The sequence below is a fragment of the Pezoporus occidentalis genome, unplaced genomic scaffold (genome assembly GCF_034315485.1).
Source record: "Pezoporus occidentalis ecotype Australia unplaced genomic scaffold, CSIRO_AGI_Poc_V1 ctg73, whole genome shotgun sequence".
Classification (NCBI taxonomy): Eukaryota; Metazoa; Chordata; class Aves; order Psittaciformes; family Psittacidae; genus Pezoporus; species Pezoporus occidentalis.
Genome location: NW_026916082.1, coordinates 3,424,749 through 3,445,421, shown reverse-complemented (window position 1 = coordinate 3,445,421; position 20,673 = coordinate 3,424,749). Strand labels below are relative to the sequence as shown.

At 42.8% G+C, this 20,673-nt stretch overlaps 1 protein-coding gene across 4 annotated transcripts in view; it reads left to right on the top strand.

Moving 5' to 3' along the window:
* Window positions 1–16,885: 16,885 nt before the first annotated feature.
* Window positions 16,886–20,673, top strand: part of SORCS1 (sortilin related VPS10 domain containing receptor 1) — a 300,139-nt gene continuing 296,351 nt past the window's right edge. For 3 of the 4 annotated variants that reach the window (XM_062601967.1, XM_062601966.1, XM_062601965.1), the window contains exon 1: window positions 16,886–18,051. In XM_062601967.1, the coding sequence (XP_062457951.1) occupies window positions 17,422–18,051 (630 nt within the window). In that variant the 5' untranslated portion in view covers window positions 16,886–17,421. The remainder of the gene's footprint in view (window positions 18,052–20,673) is intronic. The other variant, XM_062601963.1, reaches the window with a different exon arrangement.

Sequence of the window (20,673 nt, the reverse complement as noted above, 5' to 3'; positions counted from 1 at the left end):
GGAGATCATTGAGCCTGGCACAGGTTTCACAGATGGTACCCAATGCCACCAGCTGGGCACCAATGTAAAATTCCAGCCTGATTTCACTGCCTTGTTTCTCATTCCATTCTGATAATTGGCATATGCTCTGTTTATCTACAATAATAGACAGTTTCTTCATCCCTGGCCTTCTCAGTGTGTGATAGGTATAAACTACTGGTTATAAACTCTGAATATTTCAGAATCTGGTGACATTTAAGGGAAAAGATTCCCAAGCTCTTGAGAGAAACACATCACTGAAATAAACAAAGCAGCAAGCACAACCCCCTTGCTGTTAAAGCAATAAAGAAATTAACAGCACACCAGGTTCCAAAACCCCTCTGCTGTTTGGAGATATCTCCCTTTTCCTGTTTTGTTTTTTTTTTTCTAAACTCTCTCTCCCACCAAAATGTATAAAGGTAGCTGCAGTTAAAGGGATGGCAAGAGGCAGGAAAGATATTGCTTCCCCTGAGTTTTATGAAGCTGATATCAATCTTTTTTTTTTTTTCATAAACTTCAGGCCTGTTATTACCCTAAAAGCGTGTTCCACGGCATTTAATGTGACACTGATGAGAATACAAATAAGGGGAAGTGAGGGAGATGGAGGACAGGGAGAGAAAAATCAAATGATGTTAAATGCGAGGACCTGAACAGCACTTCCATATCCATTGCCATTGAGGAGAGTTTAAAAGGCCCATGAAACTGCAGAGCATCTGAATTGTGTTTGGGGGCAGTAAATCAATTTAAGCTTCAGAGGTGAGGGGAAAAAATACGATCTGAGGAAGGTGAGAAAAGAAATTTGGGTTATGGAGGCATGAAAGCTTGCATGTGAGCTAATGAGGCATGCTTTTGCAGAGTGTTGTATGGAAAGTCAGGATATAAATGCCCTTGAAACTGGGATAATTTGGAATGAAAAAAAAAATGCTTTGGATTTTCTGAAGTTTCACCTTGAAGGGTATGAAATGCTGATTAGTTTTATGCCAAGCTTATCCAGTCCTTGACTAGATACTAGCAGATGTGCATAACTAAGTGAAATTCTTGCTCCTGAGAGAAAAGGTTGGATTACTTGTTTTGTTTCTTCTCTGATACATGAATAGCCAATAATTGGCACATTCAGAAGAAACCAAAAGAGGTAATTCTTCATACAGGGTGTATGTATGAAATTCCTTGCTGTAGAACATTGGGAATATGTAGAGATTTCATAGATGCAAGCAGAGACCAGACAAGTTCATGAAGGGAAATCCACTACATATATATACTGCATACATATGAACCATGATTGGATTGGGAAGTCCTTGAGCTGCAAACTGCTGGACATTGGAGAGTATTCTGAAGAAGTACTGCTTCATGACTGTCCAAGGCTTATATTCCTTTGCTGGTATCTGCTTTTTATTGCTCTCAGGAATGTGATTCCAGGTGACAATGACTACATTCGTTGTGAAGATTATCAGCCTTAAAACAGGAACCATCATGATTTTAGGCATGATTAGAGATTATTCTTGGGAGCATGAGGGATTCCATTATACCACACCCCAAGGGGATTTTTGCATGCTGCTTGGAAAGAGTCCACCTTCCTCCTTGGCACACAGGAGACAGCCCCATGAGCAGAAGATGGGATAGGAGAGCAGGTCTCGCCAACATTGTGGACTTTCTTGACACCATTCTTTCATTGCAGCAGGTATTTACAGCAAGGCATTTCATTGTTCAGTGCTAGGCTGAGCCACAGTCAAGTGTGATTTTTGCAGTTACAGACTAGGCTCTTAGATGACATTCATGAGGCCATAGCAGCCTTCCAGTATCTGAAGGGGGCCTATAGGGATGCTGGGGAGGGACTCTTCATTAGAGACTGTAGTGACAGGACAAGAGGTAACGGGTTAAAACTTAAACAGGGGAAGTTTAGATTGGCTATAAGGAGGAAATTCTTTCCTGTGAGGGTGGTGAGGCACTGGAATGGTTTGCCCAGGGAGGTTGTGAATGCTCCATCCCTGGCGGTGTTCAAGGCCAGGTTGGACGAAGCCTTGGGTGATATGGTTTAGTGTGAGGTGTCCCTGCCCATGGCAGGGGGGCTGGAACTAGATGATCTTAAGGTCCTTTCCAACCCTAACTATTCTATGATTCTATGATTCTATGTCTGGAGAGAAAATCTTGACCTATCTCAGTTGAAGATCAGACCTACAGTGCTGTTGACACAGATGGGCTCACCAGCCTGCTGCAGTGATCACTTGGGTTACATGATCCAGCTGTACTGCCACAGGGTAACAAAGTGGGCATTTAGCTAGCTCATGAATTCCCTCCTTTCCCCAAGCTATATCCACAGACTTAATTGCTGTGGGGAAGCTTACAGGATTGTGGAGACCAAGAGGAAGTAACAAATACCATCTCTGAACTGAACCTGGAGAAGTGATGGAGTGCAACTTGGACACGGACTTGAATGCAGTCAGAGCAACAATGTCTTTCTGTTCATCCCAATTTTCCAATAGGATATACCATCAGCTCTTCAGAGAGTAGTTAAGGAATATGAGAGCCAGCTCAACAGTCTTCTGAGAAGTCTGTGTTAACACTTTCAAGAAGTGTTGCTGTGAACATTATGTAGCTGGCATAGTCATAAATTACCTGATACTGCCATAGGAAACAACACTGCAGGTGTCTTCTTGCTAACCCTTCCAGACTCTGTAAATGCTCCATAAATATATTCATTTTCTTGAATGAATTGTGCCGTATGTATTATCAGTTCTCAGTTCATAATGTAATCTCAGGTACCCGGTGCCAAATTTGCATGTATAAGCACAGGAGGAAAATTATCACATTTACAAATTATTATTCCAAATGAGAATTCAGAATCTGCTCATGAAGATTGTACATAATTTTCCACAGGCACAAAATTTTTCATATAATTCAATATACATTTTTATAAGAAAAAAGCTATTACAACACGTTTGTCAAAACAGCTATAATACTATTTAGAAATAAGAAAAAAGTGGTAAAAATTGCCATAGTGAGAGTATGTATGTTTTGAGTTTTGATGAGATGTAAAATTGGCTGAAGTTATTTCTAATTTGTGCTAAAGAAGATCGTCTTGAAATGTCAGTATTTCACGAGCGTTTTCAATAGCTCTTCAAGTGACACAAAGTACTCTCATGTCAACCTTAGAAACTCAAATTATGCAGCTGTTCCTACCTAAGGAATTTTCTTTGCAAAGATCATTCTTAGTTGAGGACCAAAAGAGGACTGTTAGAAAGAAAAAACAAGTTTCAGGACAGATTGGAATTCTGCAAAGCAATGTCTTTCTCATTTTTTTCCTGACTGAATGCTCAGTGAAGGAAGAGGGGATAAATGTTGCAATGTTTTGAAAACAACCAATACCAACAATGTAATTTGAAGGCTTAATCCTGGAACATTTTTGTGGTGAAGTTTTGCCCCAGCCATGTATTTAAGACTAACCTAATGGTGGACAGCTTTCAACTCATCTATGCACAGCCTAACATCTCATAACGCTTGGATAACTTGGACTCTAACTTTCTATGGCAAGGGACTGTGGTCTTTGTTTAGTGAACAATTTGGGATCCCTAAGCTTTTCAGTAATTTGGAATTAATTGGAAGAAAAAGGTACTTCATGATCTTTAGGCTCTTTTTGGGGAGCTCTTCTTGAGAAGTGGAATAGTCAGATGTGTGATTATATGTGGCTTTGGTACATCACATACAGTAGGAAAATCTCTAGATAAATCTGTGCACCAACACTTAACCCTGTGTTTAGGATGTCACATTTTTGAGGAATAAAACCCATCAATTACACGCAAAAAGTTCCACCCCGACACTATCAAATCGTTTCACAAAAGCCCCAGATATTTTTGTTTGCTTGTTTTCCCTGAAAAGCATTTCAATAGTGGAAAGACAACAAAGAATTCCATTACTTTATTTAAATCAAATTCAGCAAGAAACCATCCTGAAATAGCATGGGGTTTGGACATTTTAAGTAAAGGTGGGAAGATCACCAGAGGTGTCCAGGTTGTGCAAAGAAAAGCTATAATGATGGTGTCAATAATGATGTTTGTCTTTCTATAATGGTCCCATAGGACGTTCATGCCATAACAACCCCCAGCTTTTGTCACAAGTTTTTTCCCCAGTTGCTTGTGAATATTTTCAGGTATTTTATGAGCAGAGGTAGTTTGTGCTCTGCCCCTCTCTCCTTCAGGGGATAATGTTTCTGTTTGCTTGATGAACTTCCTCCTGTCCTCATCAAGTCTTTGTTCTCTTAAATAACACAGGGAGCATACTCATTTTCCTTAGAGGCAACGATGACCTGTAAGCAAGCAGCAGGACAGGGAGAGACAGATCAGGTCATGATGTAATTATACCCACTCTCCTGAGAGCACAAATTGATTTATGCCTTCAAAGCGAATAAAAACTTATTTGTGGGATGATTCGGCCAGCACCCAACAGGTGGCAGAGCAATTTTCACTCAACTGAAATTGTATGTTTAAAAAAGGTCCTTCAGGAAATAGAAACAATTTTATTTTATTTTATTACTTAAAACTTGATTCTGGTGAATACTAAAAGACCTATCTAATAGCAGTACACTTTTAAAGTAATGAAATATTTACAGCTGGAGCCTTCAGCAGAGGAACAGTAGAGTATGTTTATTTTGCAGCTCAGTAAATTATATATATACCAAGAATCAAATGGATGTTTTCAGTTGATCATGCTAATCCAAACAAGCTTCCTTTATGCTTTTTAATCTGGAGAATTTGTTTTCCATTCCCATGCACATAATTATCGAAGCATCTATTAAACGCTATAAATAAATCCAGCCCCTAAAATTTGTCTCCAGACTCTAAATACATAGTATGACTGCAGGGCATATAATTTCTCAGCAAAAGCTGGTGGGTTTGTCACTCTCCCTGGGCCCTTAAAGGGAAACTGCAGCAATGGCTAAGTAAATATTTGCTAAATAAGAACATATATATTGAAATTTATGCATAACTGTTGAAAAATATCTGGCAAAATTTCCATCTTTGTACAGTACTAAAGGGTGCATGTAGCTTTCCATAAGCTTTTCCAAGTAAAGGATGGACAAGAGCAGGCTTCATTTTTGACACTTGTTTCCATAACTTTACAGGCGAAAGTCCCAGTCTGGACTTTCTACAACCTGATTCCCCTGAGCATTTGGAAATACAATGAATGCTGTCAGCCAGACAAGCTTTGCTGTTGCTTGAACTCAGCAGAGTTCACCCCAGCATAACTTATTAATTTGAAAAAGGCAACTTGCAAGAGAGTAAAATAAAATTTCAGAAAGCTCAGGAGACCTGAAAACTCAGACAAAATTTCATAAACCTGTTAAAAATATAAGGAACTCAATTTATGTGAGTGTGTGTTTACCTGTACATGAACATTTTTAGTCAGAAATTCCTTGGCTTTCCATCAGCTTTCCAGTTTACACTTTATTATTATTTCAGTGTTCATCAGTCTGGGTACGTAACATGAACTGCAGGATCAAATGCTTCTTGGGTCTCACTGGAGAGCCAGCGGTGCAACCCTGACATCATTCAGATGTAGCCATTCAGTCGGTGGTCACTAAGGTTTGAAGGTGGCTGGGTGTGATGGTACCATTTTCATTCACTGTTTACTGTTGAATCTACTGTTTTAGTGTGAGGTGTCCCTGCCCATGGGAGCGAGGTTGGAGCTAGATGATCTTAAGGTCCTTTCCAACCCTAACTATTCTATGATACTATGAATCTAGTGAACCTCAAGTCTGCTAAGCTGTAAGGAAGAAAAGGCATGGACATTATGACAGACAATAAAAAAGAGAAGTAGAAAGAAAAGGGTCACTCAGCCAGTATCAGACTACTGGTTTGTCACCAGTCCCTCCAGAATCCTAGACCTGCTCTGGGATTTACGGAGAAGAATCCTTATCACCAGTACTACATTTGGATGGTTTTCCTCTCACACTTTTCTCTGTCACTGGAGCAGGGGCAGCCTTTATTAGATGAACATGCCTTTTGCTTCGGCATGGACTGCTGGATCCCCTGTACACATTTATTTCATAGTCAGCCCAGTGCAGTTCGCAAGTTAATCTCCATTAGCCAAAGAAATGCACAAGTTGTTAGTAGCGTATCTTTTAAGAAGTTAAATGAGAAAAAATATCACTAGCAGAAGTGCAGAAAGCAAAAAGCTTGGTATTGCTTAGTTGTTTCTTTCCAGCTGGATTGTTCTCTAATGCTGAATGTTAATTGGAAAATAACAGCATTCCTGCCTGCTTTTAGAAAATCAATATGCGTTTGTCTGTCCCCCTCCCCCATTCAGGTTAATTCATTTCTGAGATATTTTTAGACAAGTGAATAAATAAAAAACAACCCTTTTCCAGTCAAAAATTAATAACTATACCCAGCCAGAACGACCTCCCCAGTGCCGTCATTTCCCTGCTTTCAGTGTTGCTCACTGTTGTCCATGCCAACCGCCTGCCCCAAATCACTTGTTGCCCTTTCCACAAAGCTGGATATGCATCCAATGTTCCTTTGAACTGGCACAAGCTGGAGGATCAATGGCTCTGTTTGGCAGGGGACCAGTTACTGGACATTTTGCAGCAGCAACAGCTTGGCAGTGTTGCCTCAGTACACGGGCATTAACGCCAGTTCACCATTCCCTGTTGACCAAGTGAAAGAGCAAGGCAGAAGAAGAGAGGACAGAACTGGAAATGCAAAGAGGCGAGGTCATATATCATAGACGATGCCTCACAAGATAAACAAACAGTAATTCTAGCAACATTGTTTTGCCTTATTTTTTTTAATGCATAGTTCTGCTTAAATCCCCCTGGATCTAATTAAAACTTTGTTGGCCACCCACCAATCAAGATAATTACATTGTCTGGCAAAAACAACAGCAAGAAAGACCAAATAAGATTGTGCAGAGAGATGCACCTATGTGGCAAAGCAAAACAAACCAAACCTGGAAAACAATCCAGTCCCTATGCCTTGTTTATCTAGTTTTGCCTGTTTTGGAAACTGCAAAAAGAACTGAACTGTGTAAAAGACGTTGAGTTTGCACCACCTCAAAGAGTCCTTCAACAGACGTTGAAGGCAGTAAAATGCCCAGAGTGTGTCAGTGAGGATTTGAAATCACGATCAGGGAATCTTGCAGGAGACCGAGGCATGATGTTAAATATTAAAATGAGCTGACTGCTGGGAGAGACTGAATCAGAAAAGAAGCTCCTACGGCAGTGAAAGAGCAGACACTCAAGATGTGCTATTTAGAGCAGTCACCACTAATAAACCAGGACTTGCTTAAGTTCTTCCCAAGCAAGGTCTGAGATCCTTGACTTATTCCTTGCTCTCTCAAGTTCCCTGGATGCTGCTGCAGTGATAGCTGGCTTTTTCCATGACAGCAAACATATGTAAGTTATGCTGCAAATGAATCTGATCCAAACTTTATTGAAATCAATGAAAAGACTCCCACTGATTGCAATCAGGCATAAATGGACTGAAATGTACACGGAGACTTGGCCAGACTGGAAAATTGAAACAATTTTCAAACAGGATATCAAAGAGTCTTTATTAAAATGTTAAAAATTACTTTGAATTGAACAAATACAAAAGTGAAGCTCACTTGATACCTTTGGAAAAAACATTGTTTCAAATGGAGGAGAAAATCAGAGCGAATCAGACTTGGACTCATATATGCATTTGGAGGGTTCCAAATATTGGCAAGCACAATTTTGGCATGAGAAAAGCAGAAACCCTGAATTATTATTAATTGCATGAAAATATATTCAAATGGAGTTTTTCCCCTATGCTTCCTTGATATGAGAATAGATATTAAACACAGAGAGTAAACACTTCTGAAAATAAATGGAATCTCAGCGAATGCTTGCAATGTAATCGTCATAAACATCGCTTACGAGTTTCATCCACTGCACAGGCTATTTATTGACCTTTGTGTGTATATACATGTATTAGACAGACTTACTGTTTTTTCATCACTCATTTCATAAATGGGATTTTTTAAAAAGAAAATATTTTGACTGAAGATGAAGGGATATCTTTTTTTTTTCTGTTTTAAGACATTAATTGAAAACTGACATAACTTCAGTTCATTTTGAAATTATTTTATAGAACCCACCCCCTTTTACATAGTATCAAATTTAACCTTAACATAAATTAGCATTATCAGGGTCCTGTTTACCAGAACCAAGTATCTGTATATGAGCTTTATATAGCTTAATCTTCCAGGTGCTACACCCACAGATGTCCCAGATAAATTGCTAAGAACTCTGAACCCAGTACCAAACTCATGGAAATAAATCCTTTTATGTTGCAAGGTGTTCTGGCAAGCATCTTAAGTAATTAAAGCCATCTGAATAACTGATTTTTTTTAATTACCTGTCCAAACTGATTTTATAAAAGGGACAAAAGAGATTCAGAAATTAAAGATACATTTCAAGCTGAATGCAACAGTTTGTTCAGCTTGCAAAACAGTATTTCATTTCCCTTTTACGTATATATGTTGACATATATATTTAAAATGTACATACTTTGAAAAATCTTTTGAAAGGCAGGGCAAATTATCTCCAGGATCATTTTGTAAGGAGGAAAAAAAAGAAAGGAAATCCTTCATTTTCAAAGTGCTCAAATGGAATATTTAAAGTTGACTGCTTTGGCTTTGTATTTTGTGTTGAAACACTTCAGAGTAGATTTTGAGCCAGTAGGAGCCTTGTCTTCATTCTGTTCTCCATAGTTAGGAGGACTAGCAGCTTTTTGGTTTTGGTTGGGTTTCTTGTGAGGTTTTTTAAAGAAAGAAAAGAAAACAAAGGAAGAGAGCTGATAATCTCATATAAAACTACATGATTCACAGCTAAAAGATTGAAAACACAGAAATATGTATTTCCTTTGCATTTTCTCCTGATTTTCCACTGCCCATTCCAAAACTTTGTCAGAAGACTGGGGTTTCAGAACTGTCGTGGTTTAAACCCAGTCAGGTAACTCGTTCACTCACTCCCCCCCCTTCTTTCCCTCCCCCTACTCCCAGAGGGACAGAGAGGAGAATTGAAAAGAATGCAACTCCCACGGGTTGAGATAAGAACAGTTTAGTAACTAAGGTATAACACAAATCACTGCTGCTACCACCAATGATAATAATGATAAAGGAAATAACAAGGGAAGAGAGTACAACACCTCAGCACCAGCCGACCGATAACTCGCCCCCCCCAGCCCGACCAAGCACCGACCCATACCTCCTCCAACCCCGCAGTCCCAGCCCTTGCGGGTAACTCCCAGTTACATCCTGGGCATGACGTGCTGTGGTATGGAATACCTCTTTGGTCAGTTTGGGTCAGGTGTCCTGTCTCTGCTTCCTCCTGGCTTCCCCTCTTTCCTGGCAGAGCATGAGGCTCACAAAGTCCTTGGCCAAACCAAAACATCATTGTTATCAGCTCTGTTCCTGAGCTGAAAGTCAAAACACTGCACTGCACCAGCTACCAAGAAGGAGAAAAATGACTGCTACTGCTGAACCCCGGACACGGACTGACACACTATATCTCATAACTACTTCTTCTGCCCTCATTAGAAGGTATAACTTTCTCTGTCCTACCAAGCCACATAATGGTAGATGGATGCCACAGATCAGAGAAGCTGTTGAAGAAGCTACCAGTCTGGAGGGAGAAAAGGTCAGAGGAAGTTTTCCTCTCTTCATCTGTGTTTCTGGCCAGGTAGCTCCTCTCAAACCATTAAAGTTCCAAACAGGAGTGTCTGACTATGCATTGTGATGTTCAGATGTCAATGTCTGTTAGAAAGTGCCACACTGCTTATCATTTAGCAGAAAAATTCATGCAACTAACTTGTTTTAGGCAAAAATGAGCTGGGTTAGTAGAAGCAGCTTTAATTGATAGCCACATCTCTCTCCTGGCTTTGTACTATGGGAGTGTGTGAAAAGCTCTGTTGGTTGATCCGTGAGTGATGCAGTTGTCTCCAGAAAAGGGCTTCTGACCATTACTTAGGAAATGATGCATAAGTGAAGCAGGTCAGAGTTGCCTCACAGAAATTTTTTGCCTGGTCGTGTTTTCAGTTCTGAAATAAAATCCTGTCACTGAGCAAGCTCACATCTTCAATCACCCTCAAAGGTTCTGGGGTGGGTTTTATATGTTTTTTCTTGCAGTAAAAAGGTAGGGTAGAAGAACAATATTTTTCTTCTCTGTCTTCTCTTTTTTCTACTAGGAATTTTATCTTTAGTTGCACCTGGAACTTCTATGTTGTCAACACTTCTGGCTAAGAGAAATCAAGCAAGGTGCAGCAGCAAGAAAACACCATCTGTAATGATGACAAACTATAAACACCATTCACAGGCCATTAAGTTTGTAATCTTTTTCTCTTCATCATTATTCTCTTACCTCCATTAAATTCTTCCACAACCAAGTGAAGAAGCCAAAGGTGACAGCGGTAGAGTGACAGACAAGAATTTTTATTGTCCTGTCGATACAGATAAACCTAGACCTGATAGAATGTCAGGTGAACTTCCTCCGTGATGACTAAAGTTCAGTAATATCTGGAAAAGGGAGAAAATACAAATGATTTTTATGCCTGTTAGGCTTTTAAGAAGATTTATGTCACTGAAGTATCCTGACTTTACGGAAGATGTGTTGAGTGGTATTTATTGTTCACAGGAAACTATTATCCGCACTTGATCAGTCTGCTTAATATCGCAGAATTTCAAGGTTGCAAGGCAACCAGAGGCATCCCACAGCCACGATTCTCTTGAGGAACAGGAAAGGCCTAGGAGATAAGGGAATTAAAATGACGGAACGAACACAGCTAAGCAACTTGCAACTGGTTTTGAACAGCTGCAGAGACCCTCTGTTGGTCATGGGAAGGAAGGTTTTCATTTCCAAACAAGGAAAAGAAGAAAAAGACCATACTGAGAGCCAGATATGCAACAGATACATGTCTATGGTAACCTTCCTCAGTTTTCTCCATGTCCCTTTTGAATGGAGGGCCCACATCAGAAACAGTACTCCATGTTCAGCCTCCTCAGTGCTAAGGAGATCATAATTTGTTCTGATCTCCTGGTGATGCTTTGCCAAAGGCAGATGAATATGCAGTTTGCCTTATTTACAGAAAGAGACCCCAGTGCAATCTCCAGTCCTTTTCCAGTCCAGACTGGTGATCCAGCCAACTTTCAAATCTCTGCCAGTTGCTTTGACCAGCCATACTTCCTCAGTTTACCATGAGACTGCTGCGGGAGCCAGTGTTACAATAGTCAGCTATTTAGTAACAGAAGACAATCAGGTTGGTCAAGCATTATTTGCTTTTGCTAAAGCAATTTTCATTTTTCCTTTTATGTGGTTGGAAATGTCCACAGTGTACATTTCATTTATTGATGGCAAAAACCTTCTGGGTATTATGGGGTTGGCTTTAAAACAGTCAGGATGAAATGTGACAATTGCTGGGTCATCCCTGTGGTTATCATTCATATTGGTGGTAGTGAAGGACTTGACTGCAAGATACACCTCAGGCTTCCTCCTTCCGCTAATGTTTACTAGTTTAAAGGTTGTTATAATAAAACTCATTCTAGCTCTGAGCTCCAGCTCTGATTTTTCTTTAGCTGAGAGCTTAGAGCACTAACTCAGTACGTGCAGTCCTGATATAAGTGCAGGCCTTGCAATTCTACTTTACACTCAAGTAAACTACAAAACCTAGCAGAATCTAAGACCAGCTTTTCAGGGCACCTTTCCAGGTTTCTTGGGCTGCAAAAGGTGATCAAGAGAGAATGCCAGCTTGGAATTCCAAGCAGAAGTTTTTCTCAGTCTTCTATAGCCTGGGGTGTTTTCAGCTTCTAAAGCTCATGGTAAACCCTGACATGGGAGCAGCACTCTGGAGCTCAGGGTGACAGTGGATTGATACCTCTAGATCACAAGGGGAGGGGATCACTGGACCAGTGAAATGCAAGCAGAGCAGAGGAGCAGGTGGCACTAAAGAAGGGGATTAAATAACAGGATCTATAGGCATAGTGACAAAGAGAGCTAGATTCAACATCAGTGTGGATACGGTAGTTGTGCAGCCACATGAGTATTGCTTCAGCACATGACAGGGAGTACAAGCTCATTTGGAGGGGGTGGGAGGCAGTGGTGTGGTGCGTGTGTCATATGCTGCCTTCCTCCCATGGCAAATTCATCCTTGGCTTATCACTGAAATCATTGTGCAAAGCTGGCCCAGGAAGTTTCTGCAGCTGTAAGAGCAGGAAGGAGGTCTGGACCCAAAGAGTAAAATGCAGAGTCTGTGCCATGGGTATGAGGTTTGCCATCTGTGGTGGGATGGTGTGAGAACCCTTGGGATCCAGAAGTGGAAGTGAAACAGAGGAGCCTACAGAGAGATTTTCCAGAGGAGAAAGATCCAGACAGCTCCTATTGTGCCCAGAGAGTGCTGCTGGCTGATAAGCATCATTAGGTATTTCAGTATAAACAGTGCTTTCAGAAAAACTGGAACCAGGTGCTGAGTACTTTCCTGTACTTAGGGGCAATCACACTGATGGAATCTGCTTGCCACCCAGCTCTTCTTGCCAGGTAAATTGCTGTCTGAACTCTCCATCTGAGGATTTAGCAAAGCAAAATGGCTCTTTAAATTATAAAGTGGCAAAATCTTGCACTTCTATTTTTTCTGAGATCACTTTAAACCTCAGTCTTTGCAACAGGCTGCAGCAAGAGGGAGTAAAAGAACAAAAAGCCCTTGCTGTTAATATTTATGGCAACTAAAGCAAACTCGCATCACATTTGCAGATGAATGGGAGCCCCTGTTAAAAGCTGCAGCAGCTTAATTTGGGGATGGCACTGGCTGGGGGCTTGATTGTCTGGAACAACAAAGGAGAGCTTTCATGTTAATTAATTTAGAGGAATTATTAGTGTTAAAAATAAATAGTTCAATCACCGTTCCAAAAATAATCTGAGTGATGGAAATGAAATTCAGTGGAAAGAAGATCGAGATTTTATTTCAGTTCCAGATTTTTTTCAAGCAATTTTTGTCTGCCAAATGCATTGCCCCTAAGTGAAGTCCTAGGGTTTACTTTTGATAATATGTATATAACAATTATCTAAATATTGCTACAAAACAAGCCACACAGGTAAATAATGTCCATTTGTTCAGTGAAATAAGAGTCACTTGGAAATGGTCGTTTTGATGCATATAGTTAATCTCTATTTTATTTGAAGACTGAAGCATCCAGAACCTTAAAAAAATAAAATTAAATTTAAAAAAACTCTCAAAAGAGAGTTGTAAAAAACTGTAAAACTGTATTTACAGTTCAAAACCATTTTTATTTTCCTAAGGGAAACTGCAAGAAGCGCTGTTGTATCCTGATTTGTAATTTCTTTTTGTTTTCAAACAGAGATTCCTTTTGAAGGAATTATGTGTAATGTCAAACTACATTATTCATCACTCACCGTGGCTTGATAGGAATCAATGGAGTAGTGTTCTTGGGCTCTCTTCATTACACAGTCTTAAAAGAGAAAACTGATGACTTAAAATGAGTGTAGATTCATGAAATCCTGATTATACAAATATTTACCAGGGAAAGATTATACTGCTTATCATAGAAGACATTTGAGTGCAAAATAGACCAGGCTGTGCTATGCCCCTGCTCTGTATTGAAACCTCAGCTGGTTAACCCCATCTAATTCTATTTTTTCTCTCCATCCTTTTCCATTCGTCTTTCCCCCTTTCTACTCCATCAAAATGCAGGCAACGTTGGCATACTCCCTGAGTTGCTTCCATCACACAAGTTACATAGTCTAGCATGTTTCAGAAGACAGGGATCCTGAAAAGCCAGGGAATATCCCAGGACTGCATTTTCACAAGTGGTTTCTGACTGCAACTGTGAAACACTCTGGAAGAAAGGATTCTTGCAGATGGTGGATTATTGCAATCACTGTCATAAGGATTTACATCCTCGACCAAGCCCATGTTTCCACCCATCCCTGAATCTGCCCAGTCCCAAATGAAGATTTGTGTACTCATGCACCTTTCATTCTGCTCCTGTTTCTCTCCTCAAGGCTATATAAATCCTTAGGAAGATTCTTGCTCCACTGCAACAGCTACCCAGAACTGCCATCTACTCCCGCCACTAGATTCCTCCTTGTGCTTCCTGACTCTGAAAGTAAGAACCCCTCTTGCAGACTGCTGCCTCTGCAGTAATTCCTCCCTGGCAAAGAGGAACACCCCTTGCCGCTGCTTATCCTGGTAAAGGCAAGGACTGAAGAGGCCAGCTGATACCTGCAGATTTCATTTGTTCTCACAACTTGTTTTATAGTGCCAACAGCTGTCTCCTGTTCCACGACAGACAGGGCTTGCTCCTCTCCCCTCCCTCAAGGCAACACTGGCCTTGTGAAACATAACAGCAGTCTTCTGATCAGGCAGCAATGCAGTTCTGGGAAAACACCTTCCCATCAGAGGCTGCAGCTAGGCATATGGTGTAGTTCTGTGCTATTGAAACATCGGATCAGGTGTAACCTCAGCTCAGAATACCCATGAGTGCAGCCTTTCCTTTCTCATGAGCACGGCCACAGACTTCAGTCACTGCACACCAGCGCTTCTTTTTGGCTGAGTATATGAATTCCAACGCTCCCTCATGACAGCTAAACTGTAGCTCCCAACTCAGAAAGCTACCCCTTACATCAAACGACAGGGGATTATTCTTTTGTGCCAAAGACTCTGGCTCCATATCTCTGACGGCTCAATCATCACATCATTTATGGCAGAAAGAAGGCTGGCAACAAGATTAGATGACGGCAATTTAAAATGTCTTGCTCAAATTAAGTGCAGACCATGAGTATTCAAAAGCACACATAATCAGACTGTAAAATTGAGTACTACAGCATGCCTCAGACAACAAGAGTGTAAATAAGGATTACACAAATTTAAAGAAGATGGGTCCGTCCGTAGCTATTAAACAGAAATAATCAGGCGCGATTTCTGCTGTTGGAAGCTCCTAAACTAGTGATTGCTTGAGACAGTGATGAGGGAAAGGCTGGTACTGTACATCTCTGTCCTATATCCACCCACAACAAAGGTTATGCTGAACAAAAAGTGGCTGTGGCCCTCAGGTCAGATCCGGCATTTTCTCTCCATGACTGAATTGTGTGCATTTGTTGAAGAGCTCTGCAGGTACAGTATACTCACAGCGTATAAGGTGTGCACTATCACAGACACATCCACATTTCTTAGTGGTCACTCATCACAATCCAGAGATAATAATGTGCCTAAATGAGGCAGCTATATTGTTTCCCTCATTAGCCTTAGCCACTCATTGGCATGTAAATCTCTATGACAATCCCAGAAGAAATTTCCCCTGACCTCTTATTAATTTCCCTCTTCCAAGTTCTTTTTCTGCATTGCCCACTCATCTTTTAATTTCATCCCTTTAAAGGCTTTTTAAGAGACTTGTCCTTTAGTGCATCATTTGGGATAGATCCATCTGGTCAATCTACTGTATAGAAAACAAAGAAGTGGAATGATAATAAGGTAGCTCCATTTCCAATCCTCCTTGCTTGGCTGATCACACTGTGACTCAGTTTCCCCATTTATACAGCAAGAGTGGTCTTTGTGAAGAGCTTTGGGCTTGGTAAAGGAAAGGAGCTGTTTAAATGCAAAGCGATAATTATTATACCAGCAGGCTGTAACTAAGAGTAACCATTTAGCTGGGAGATCTGGGAACAGGTATGCAGTTAATTGGTAGATTTAGTTGAGGTCTGGTGGTTACACTGCAGACAATCCATCATTGTTGTAAGCAGCATGAAGTTATGCTCAACCTCAATTACTGTAAGTCTCCCTTCACCTGTGGTCTTGTGCTAATATCCCAAGACGTGTCACCAGTAAACATTTGAGTGAAATCTCTAGAAGAATGTGGAACAAATCGGTAAATCTCTTTCCGTAATGCACTGCCAAAAAATACAATGAAGTCTTCCATGTCAGGAAGGAAATGTCAAAAACATTAATTAAAAACTAAACTCTTCTGGAAATCAAATGGGAAGGAATGAAAGCAGGGAGATGTGATGGAATAAAATCCAGTGGAATAGTCTTAATTCCCACAATTGTGTAGGTCTGTTAAACCTAGGGCCACTGTCCTGCATCAGACAGTGGTGCTGCCTCTGGTAAGTTACCAGTGGCTCCCATGGCCAGCAGACACCAATATCTGCAGAGACTGGTGATCTCCTCTGGCCACTGCTAGTGATTGCTCCTTGTGAAAGAGATCTAGTAAGAGAGGAGCACAGCTCCTGGGGGAGAAACTGCTGGTCCTGAAAATGTGAGACAGCTAGAGCAGAAACGGGTTTTGCTGCTGATAAACCAGTGGTGGGGAATCTCTCTCCCCATCTCCCACCACCAACTGCTGTCATTTCATTTCCAAAATCTTGTCCCTGTCCCCATCAGCATTTATGTGAGTACATCTCTGCCATGCCTGCGAGATTTATTGAAACATCGACAGCTACTGTAAATGACAGTACAGCAAAGCAAAAGCAGAGGAGGGAACAGAGGGGTAGAAATGTGACTTTCTCTCTGTCAAACCAAGCACAGCTGCCTATTCCCAGCAACTGTAGTTGGCAAGTTTCATAGGGACATTTCAGAGCCTGATCAGTCGTTTAAGCCCACTTAATCGAATTAAAATATCTCCTCTGGAAACACTATACACACATGTATGTGTGTATATATGTATGTATTGCTCCTCCACTTTGCACGTTTGCTTCCAAGCCCACATGAGGTGGGTTTAGTATGTTGGGGAGTGGGTTTTAGAGGTTTGAGCTGATGGAAGGGACAGGGTGATTTGAGTTTAAAAGTTGGGGTAAGTCATGGAGTGTTGTGTGTGTGTAATGTGTGTGTGTGGGGGGTGTGAATAACCAATCGCTCACGACACACGCAGGGCGTCCTGGCGGGGCGGCTGCGGGAGGAGTGTGATGCAGAAGCGGCCAAGTGGGAGCAAGCAGAGAGAGAGCGAGCGGGAGAGGAGCGAGCAGAGACTTCCACGGAGGCAGCCGGGAGGAATCACCAGCCAGGATTTGCTCCTCTCTCTCTCCCTCTCTCTCTGATTTCAGTTCAGCTCCTCCCCCGTGTGGTTGTGGCTTTGGCTTCCATCAAACGCCTGATCAGCGACGCCAGTCTTGGGGGGGGAAAGGAAAAAAAAAAAAAAAAAAGGGAAAAAAATAGAGGGGAAAAAAGGGAAAAGTGCAAAAGAAGCAAAAGAAAACAAGGGGCAAAAAAGAGGGGGAAGAGAACAATCTCCCGTGCCCCCGCCGCATCTAACACAGCAGAGTCCGAAACTTTGTGGAGTTCTCGCTGTGTTTACCCCGCGGCGGGTAAATCGGCAGCACCTCGCTCTCTCGCTCCTGCTCTCTCCTTCTTGCTCTTTCTCCCTCGCACTCATCAGCAGTCAGCAGCGATGGAAAAAGTTGCTGGCTGGTACCCAGCCTGGCACGTTGCTCTGCTATACTGGACATGGCTTTTCCTCTTCACTTTTGGCTTTACCAGTGCAGAAATAACTTGCAGATCCTGCCATTCCCAGTTGAAGCCGCAGCAGCAACATCCGCAGCAGGGATTACTAATGCATTTGAGGACCGACAGAGGAGAAAAGGAGCAGAGGAGATTCCCCGGAAAGAAGGGAGATGAGAGAGGGCAAGGGGCCGGGAAGGAGGCGGAGGATGCCGGGCTGCGAGCGACCCTCTCTCCTGCTCCTCCAGGGACGAAATTCAGCGGCTGGGAGACCCGGCGAGTGACCAGGGACACCGAGAAAGTGACCGGGCAGAGCCGGCCCCGAGCGGCGGCGGCAGCGGCTCCTGCCGAGGAGCAACCTCTCCGCGGCCGGGGGTCCCCCGCGGTGGGCAGTCGGCCGGGGTCGGTGCGGCGGCGGCGGGGCCGCAGCCCGCGGGGCGCGGCGGGGCGGGAGCCGGGAGAGAGCGGCGCCGCCCGCTTCGGGCTGGAGGAGCTGCGGCTGGGCAGCACCACCTTCGCCCTCGCCGGCGACTCGGCGCACAACCAAGCCATGGTGCACTGGTCCGGGCACAACAGCAGCGTGAGTACCGCCGCGGCGGGCTGCGGGAGGGAGAGGGGTGCTTTTGTACGCTTTTTCCTCTTTTTTTTTTTTTAAATCCTTTTTTTTTCCCTTTTCCCCTTGTTCTGTGGGGTAGGATGGGGGTGCTGGGTTTTAATTCTTCTTCGAGAGGGAATTTTGCTCCTCCGGGCGACGGGGATTGGCTTCGCTTAGCAGTGTGCAGTGGGGCAGAAGTGCTTCAAAAGGGCCATTCTTCTGGAGCAAAAAATCTTTCCGCCGCCCGCCCGCTGAGCACAGCCCCCTCCAACCAACCCTTTTCTCCTTCAACCCGGAGGCAGAGAAAGATAAACCAGAGCACAGCCCCCTCCAGCCCATTTTTCCCTCCCCCTGGCAGCAGAGAGGGATAAACCACAGCCACCCCCTGTGGCGATCTCCGCTGGGGCAGCCGTCCGTGCACCCTGTCTTCTCCTCGGGGTAACCCCCTCCTGGAGCCTGGGAGGCTCAGCTGCGAGCAAGGCCTGGGAGAGCCCCTCTGGTGCTGCTCCTCCTCCGCCTAGCCCTGGTGGCCCACGTCAGCCCAAGGGCTCATCCCCAGGGCCTTCTGATAGGGAGACGCTGGATGGTTTCAGGACTTCATCTCTGAGGTGCCTCTGTGCAAGGGCTAAAGCTGCTTTTACTCTCTTGTCACCAAGGTGTTAAAATAAGACAGTTCTTGCCTCTTTCCCAGAATAATAGCAGAACACCTCCAAGGTGAGCCAAGCAAAACAAAACCAGCAGTAGCAATAGGTGACTGGTCTCCAAGCTGTATCAATAGTCCTGTCATCAAAGTTACCAAGTTAACTTGAGTGCTGTATCTGTCCTCTATTGCAGAGGCAACCTGGCATCAAGGGCTGAGGCCTGGGGAAGGCAGAGTGAGTTGCCTGGTGGGCTTTCTGCTTGCCATTAACTCTGCTTGTGGAGTAGCAGAAGTGGGGGAAACTGTCTGCCTGAATGCTACAACTTCTGTCACTTTGCCTCTTAGAGACAGCAAACAGAGCACTAGTAAGAGAAAGGGATGCTAATACCACATGCTTGTTGCCTATACAACTTCACAGGAGAAAGGGGGGCTTGGGCTCTTCTCCTTTAAGGTGTCTGCAGCTGTAATGCCATGTGTCTGGCTGCTTGGCAGAAATCCTTCACCTCCTTTTCAGCTTTTAGTCCTAGGAGCCTAGCAACATTCTGAAATAATGGTCTAATCATTATGAATTCCTCGTGGTATAGATTGTAGTGAGGTATATCGCAGCCACCCAATTTAGAATTACAGCAGATGTCATAAGCCCCTCACTGTGGGGTTCAGCCCTACTTAATTGGGACATGGTTTTATGGTTTTATCAGGAGCATTTTAATCAATTAAATGACAGAGGAATACTTGTCATCTCTATTTTGAAGGACTTTCCCCTTTCTTCACAACTCAGTTAGCCTGTCTCTCACGCAGTTGTGAAAAGAGAAGCTGCCCTGTAGTAACTCAGGTCTGTTCAGACAAATTGAATGGAGGCTGATGCTGGTTTAAAGTGACCCATTTGCTAAGAAAAAGCTTTTGATATAAAAAGTCATCCAGCAGGCATCAGTTTTCCTGGTCTATCACTGCAGTTATGTTTCAGCTGTACATTTATTAGGTCAATCACTGCAATTGTTTCATCTGTGCATTTATTAAGACACATGCATTGTTATATATGTGTTTAATTATACATTAAATACATTAATACATTATACATAGGTACACACATCCATGTACCTATGGTTCTGCCCACTGTAGTAGTATGGACTACTAATGCCAGGGACTGATTTACTTCCCTATTATATTTATTATATTTACTAGTGTCTTGGTGTACAAATGTTTTCAGGGAGCTGTGGGGAAATATTTTGCTACTGTCCTTCCCAAGGAGCTGCAGGTTGCATTGCACACGGGGAGATTACTGAGGGCTCTGGCAGTGCTGTGCTATCCTGTCCTGTGATTGCATACCCTTTACAACATGGAATGAAGCTGGGCCTCAGCAGGACTTGGATGCTCAACAGGCTTGTCTGGGCTTAGCTGAAACAATAGTGCATGTTCCAGGAGGTAGCCCAAAGTGGCACTGACCAAATGTCTCTGCATGGGGGTTTTGAGGACTTGTCTGTGGAAGATCTGGGAGTGGGTTGGGGTGAAATGCTTTCTTTAGGGTACAACACATGTCTTTCCGCCTGCACAGGGGTCGCAGGAGATCTCATGATGCTGCTTGTGAGGGATACTGTGTAACCCCAGTGTCCTGGCCACACTCAGCAGTGGCAGCTGCTGGCTTCCTGCCTGTGTGTGTGTCCCTGCCATGGCGGGGGAATGCAACACACCTCATGTTTTCATTCGGTGTGCTCTCTAAATGCTGCTGTCAAACAGCTTTTGCCTTTCACCCAGGCACAGGGGCACTATGAAGACGATCGTAGTTTGTGGCATCTGTGTGAGTACAGGAAAAAAGCAAATCTTAAAATATTTGAAATCTCTTTAGTTTGAAAAGCTGGAAAATTAAAGCACTGTCAGCACCAAGTTTTTCTGTTGCAGTGTATCTAATTCTGTCAGCCTCAGCCTTGTATCTTTATTTTAATAGTGCTTTGGTTATAATTACAGTGCAT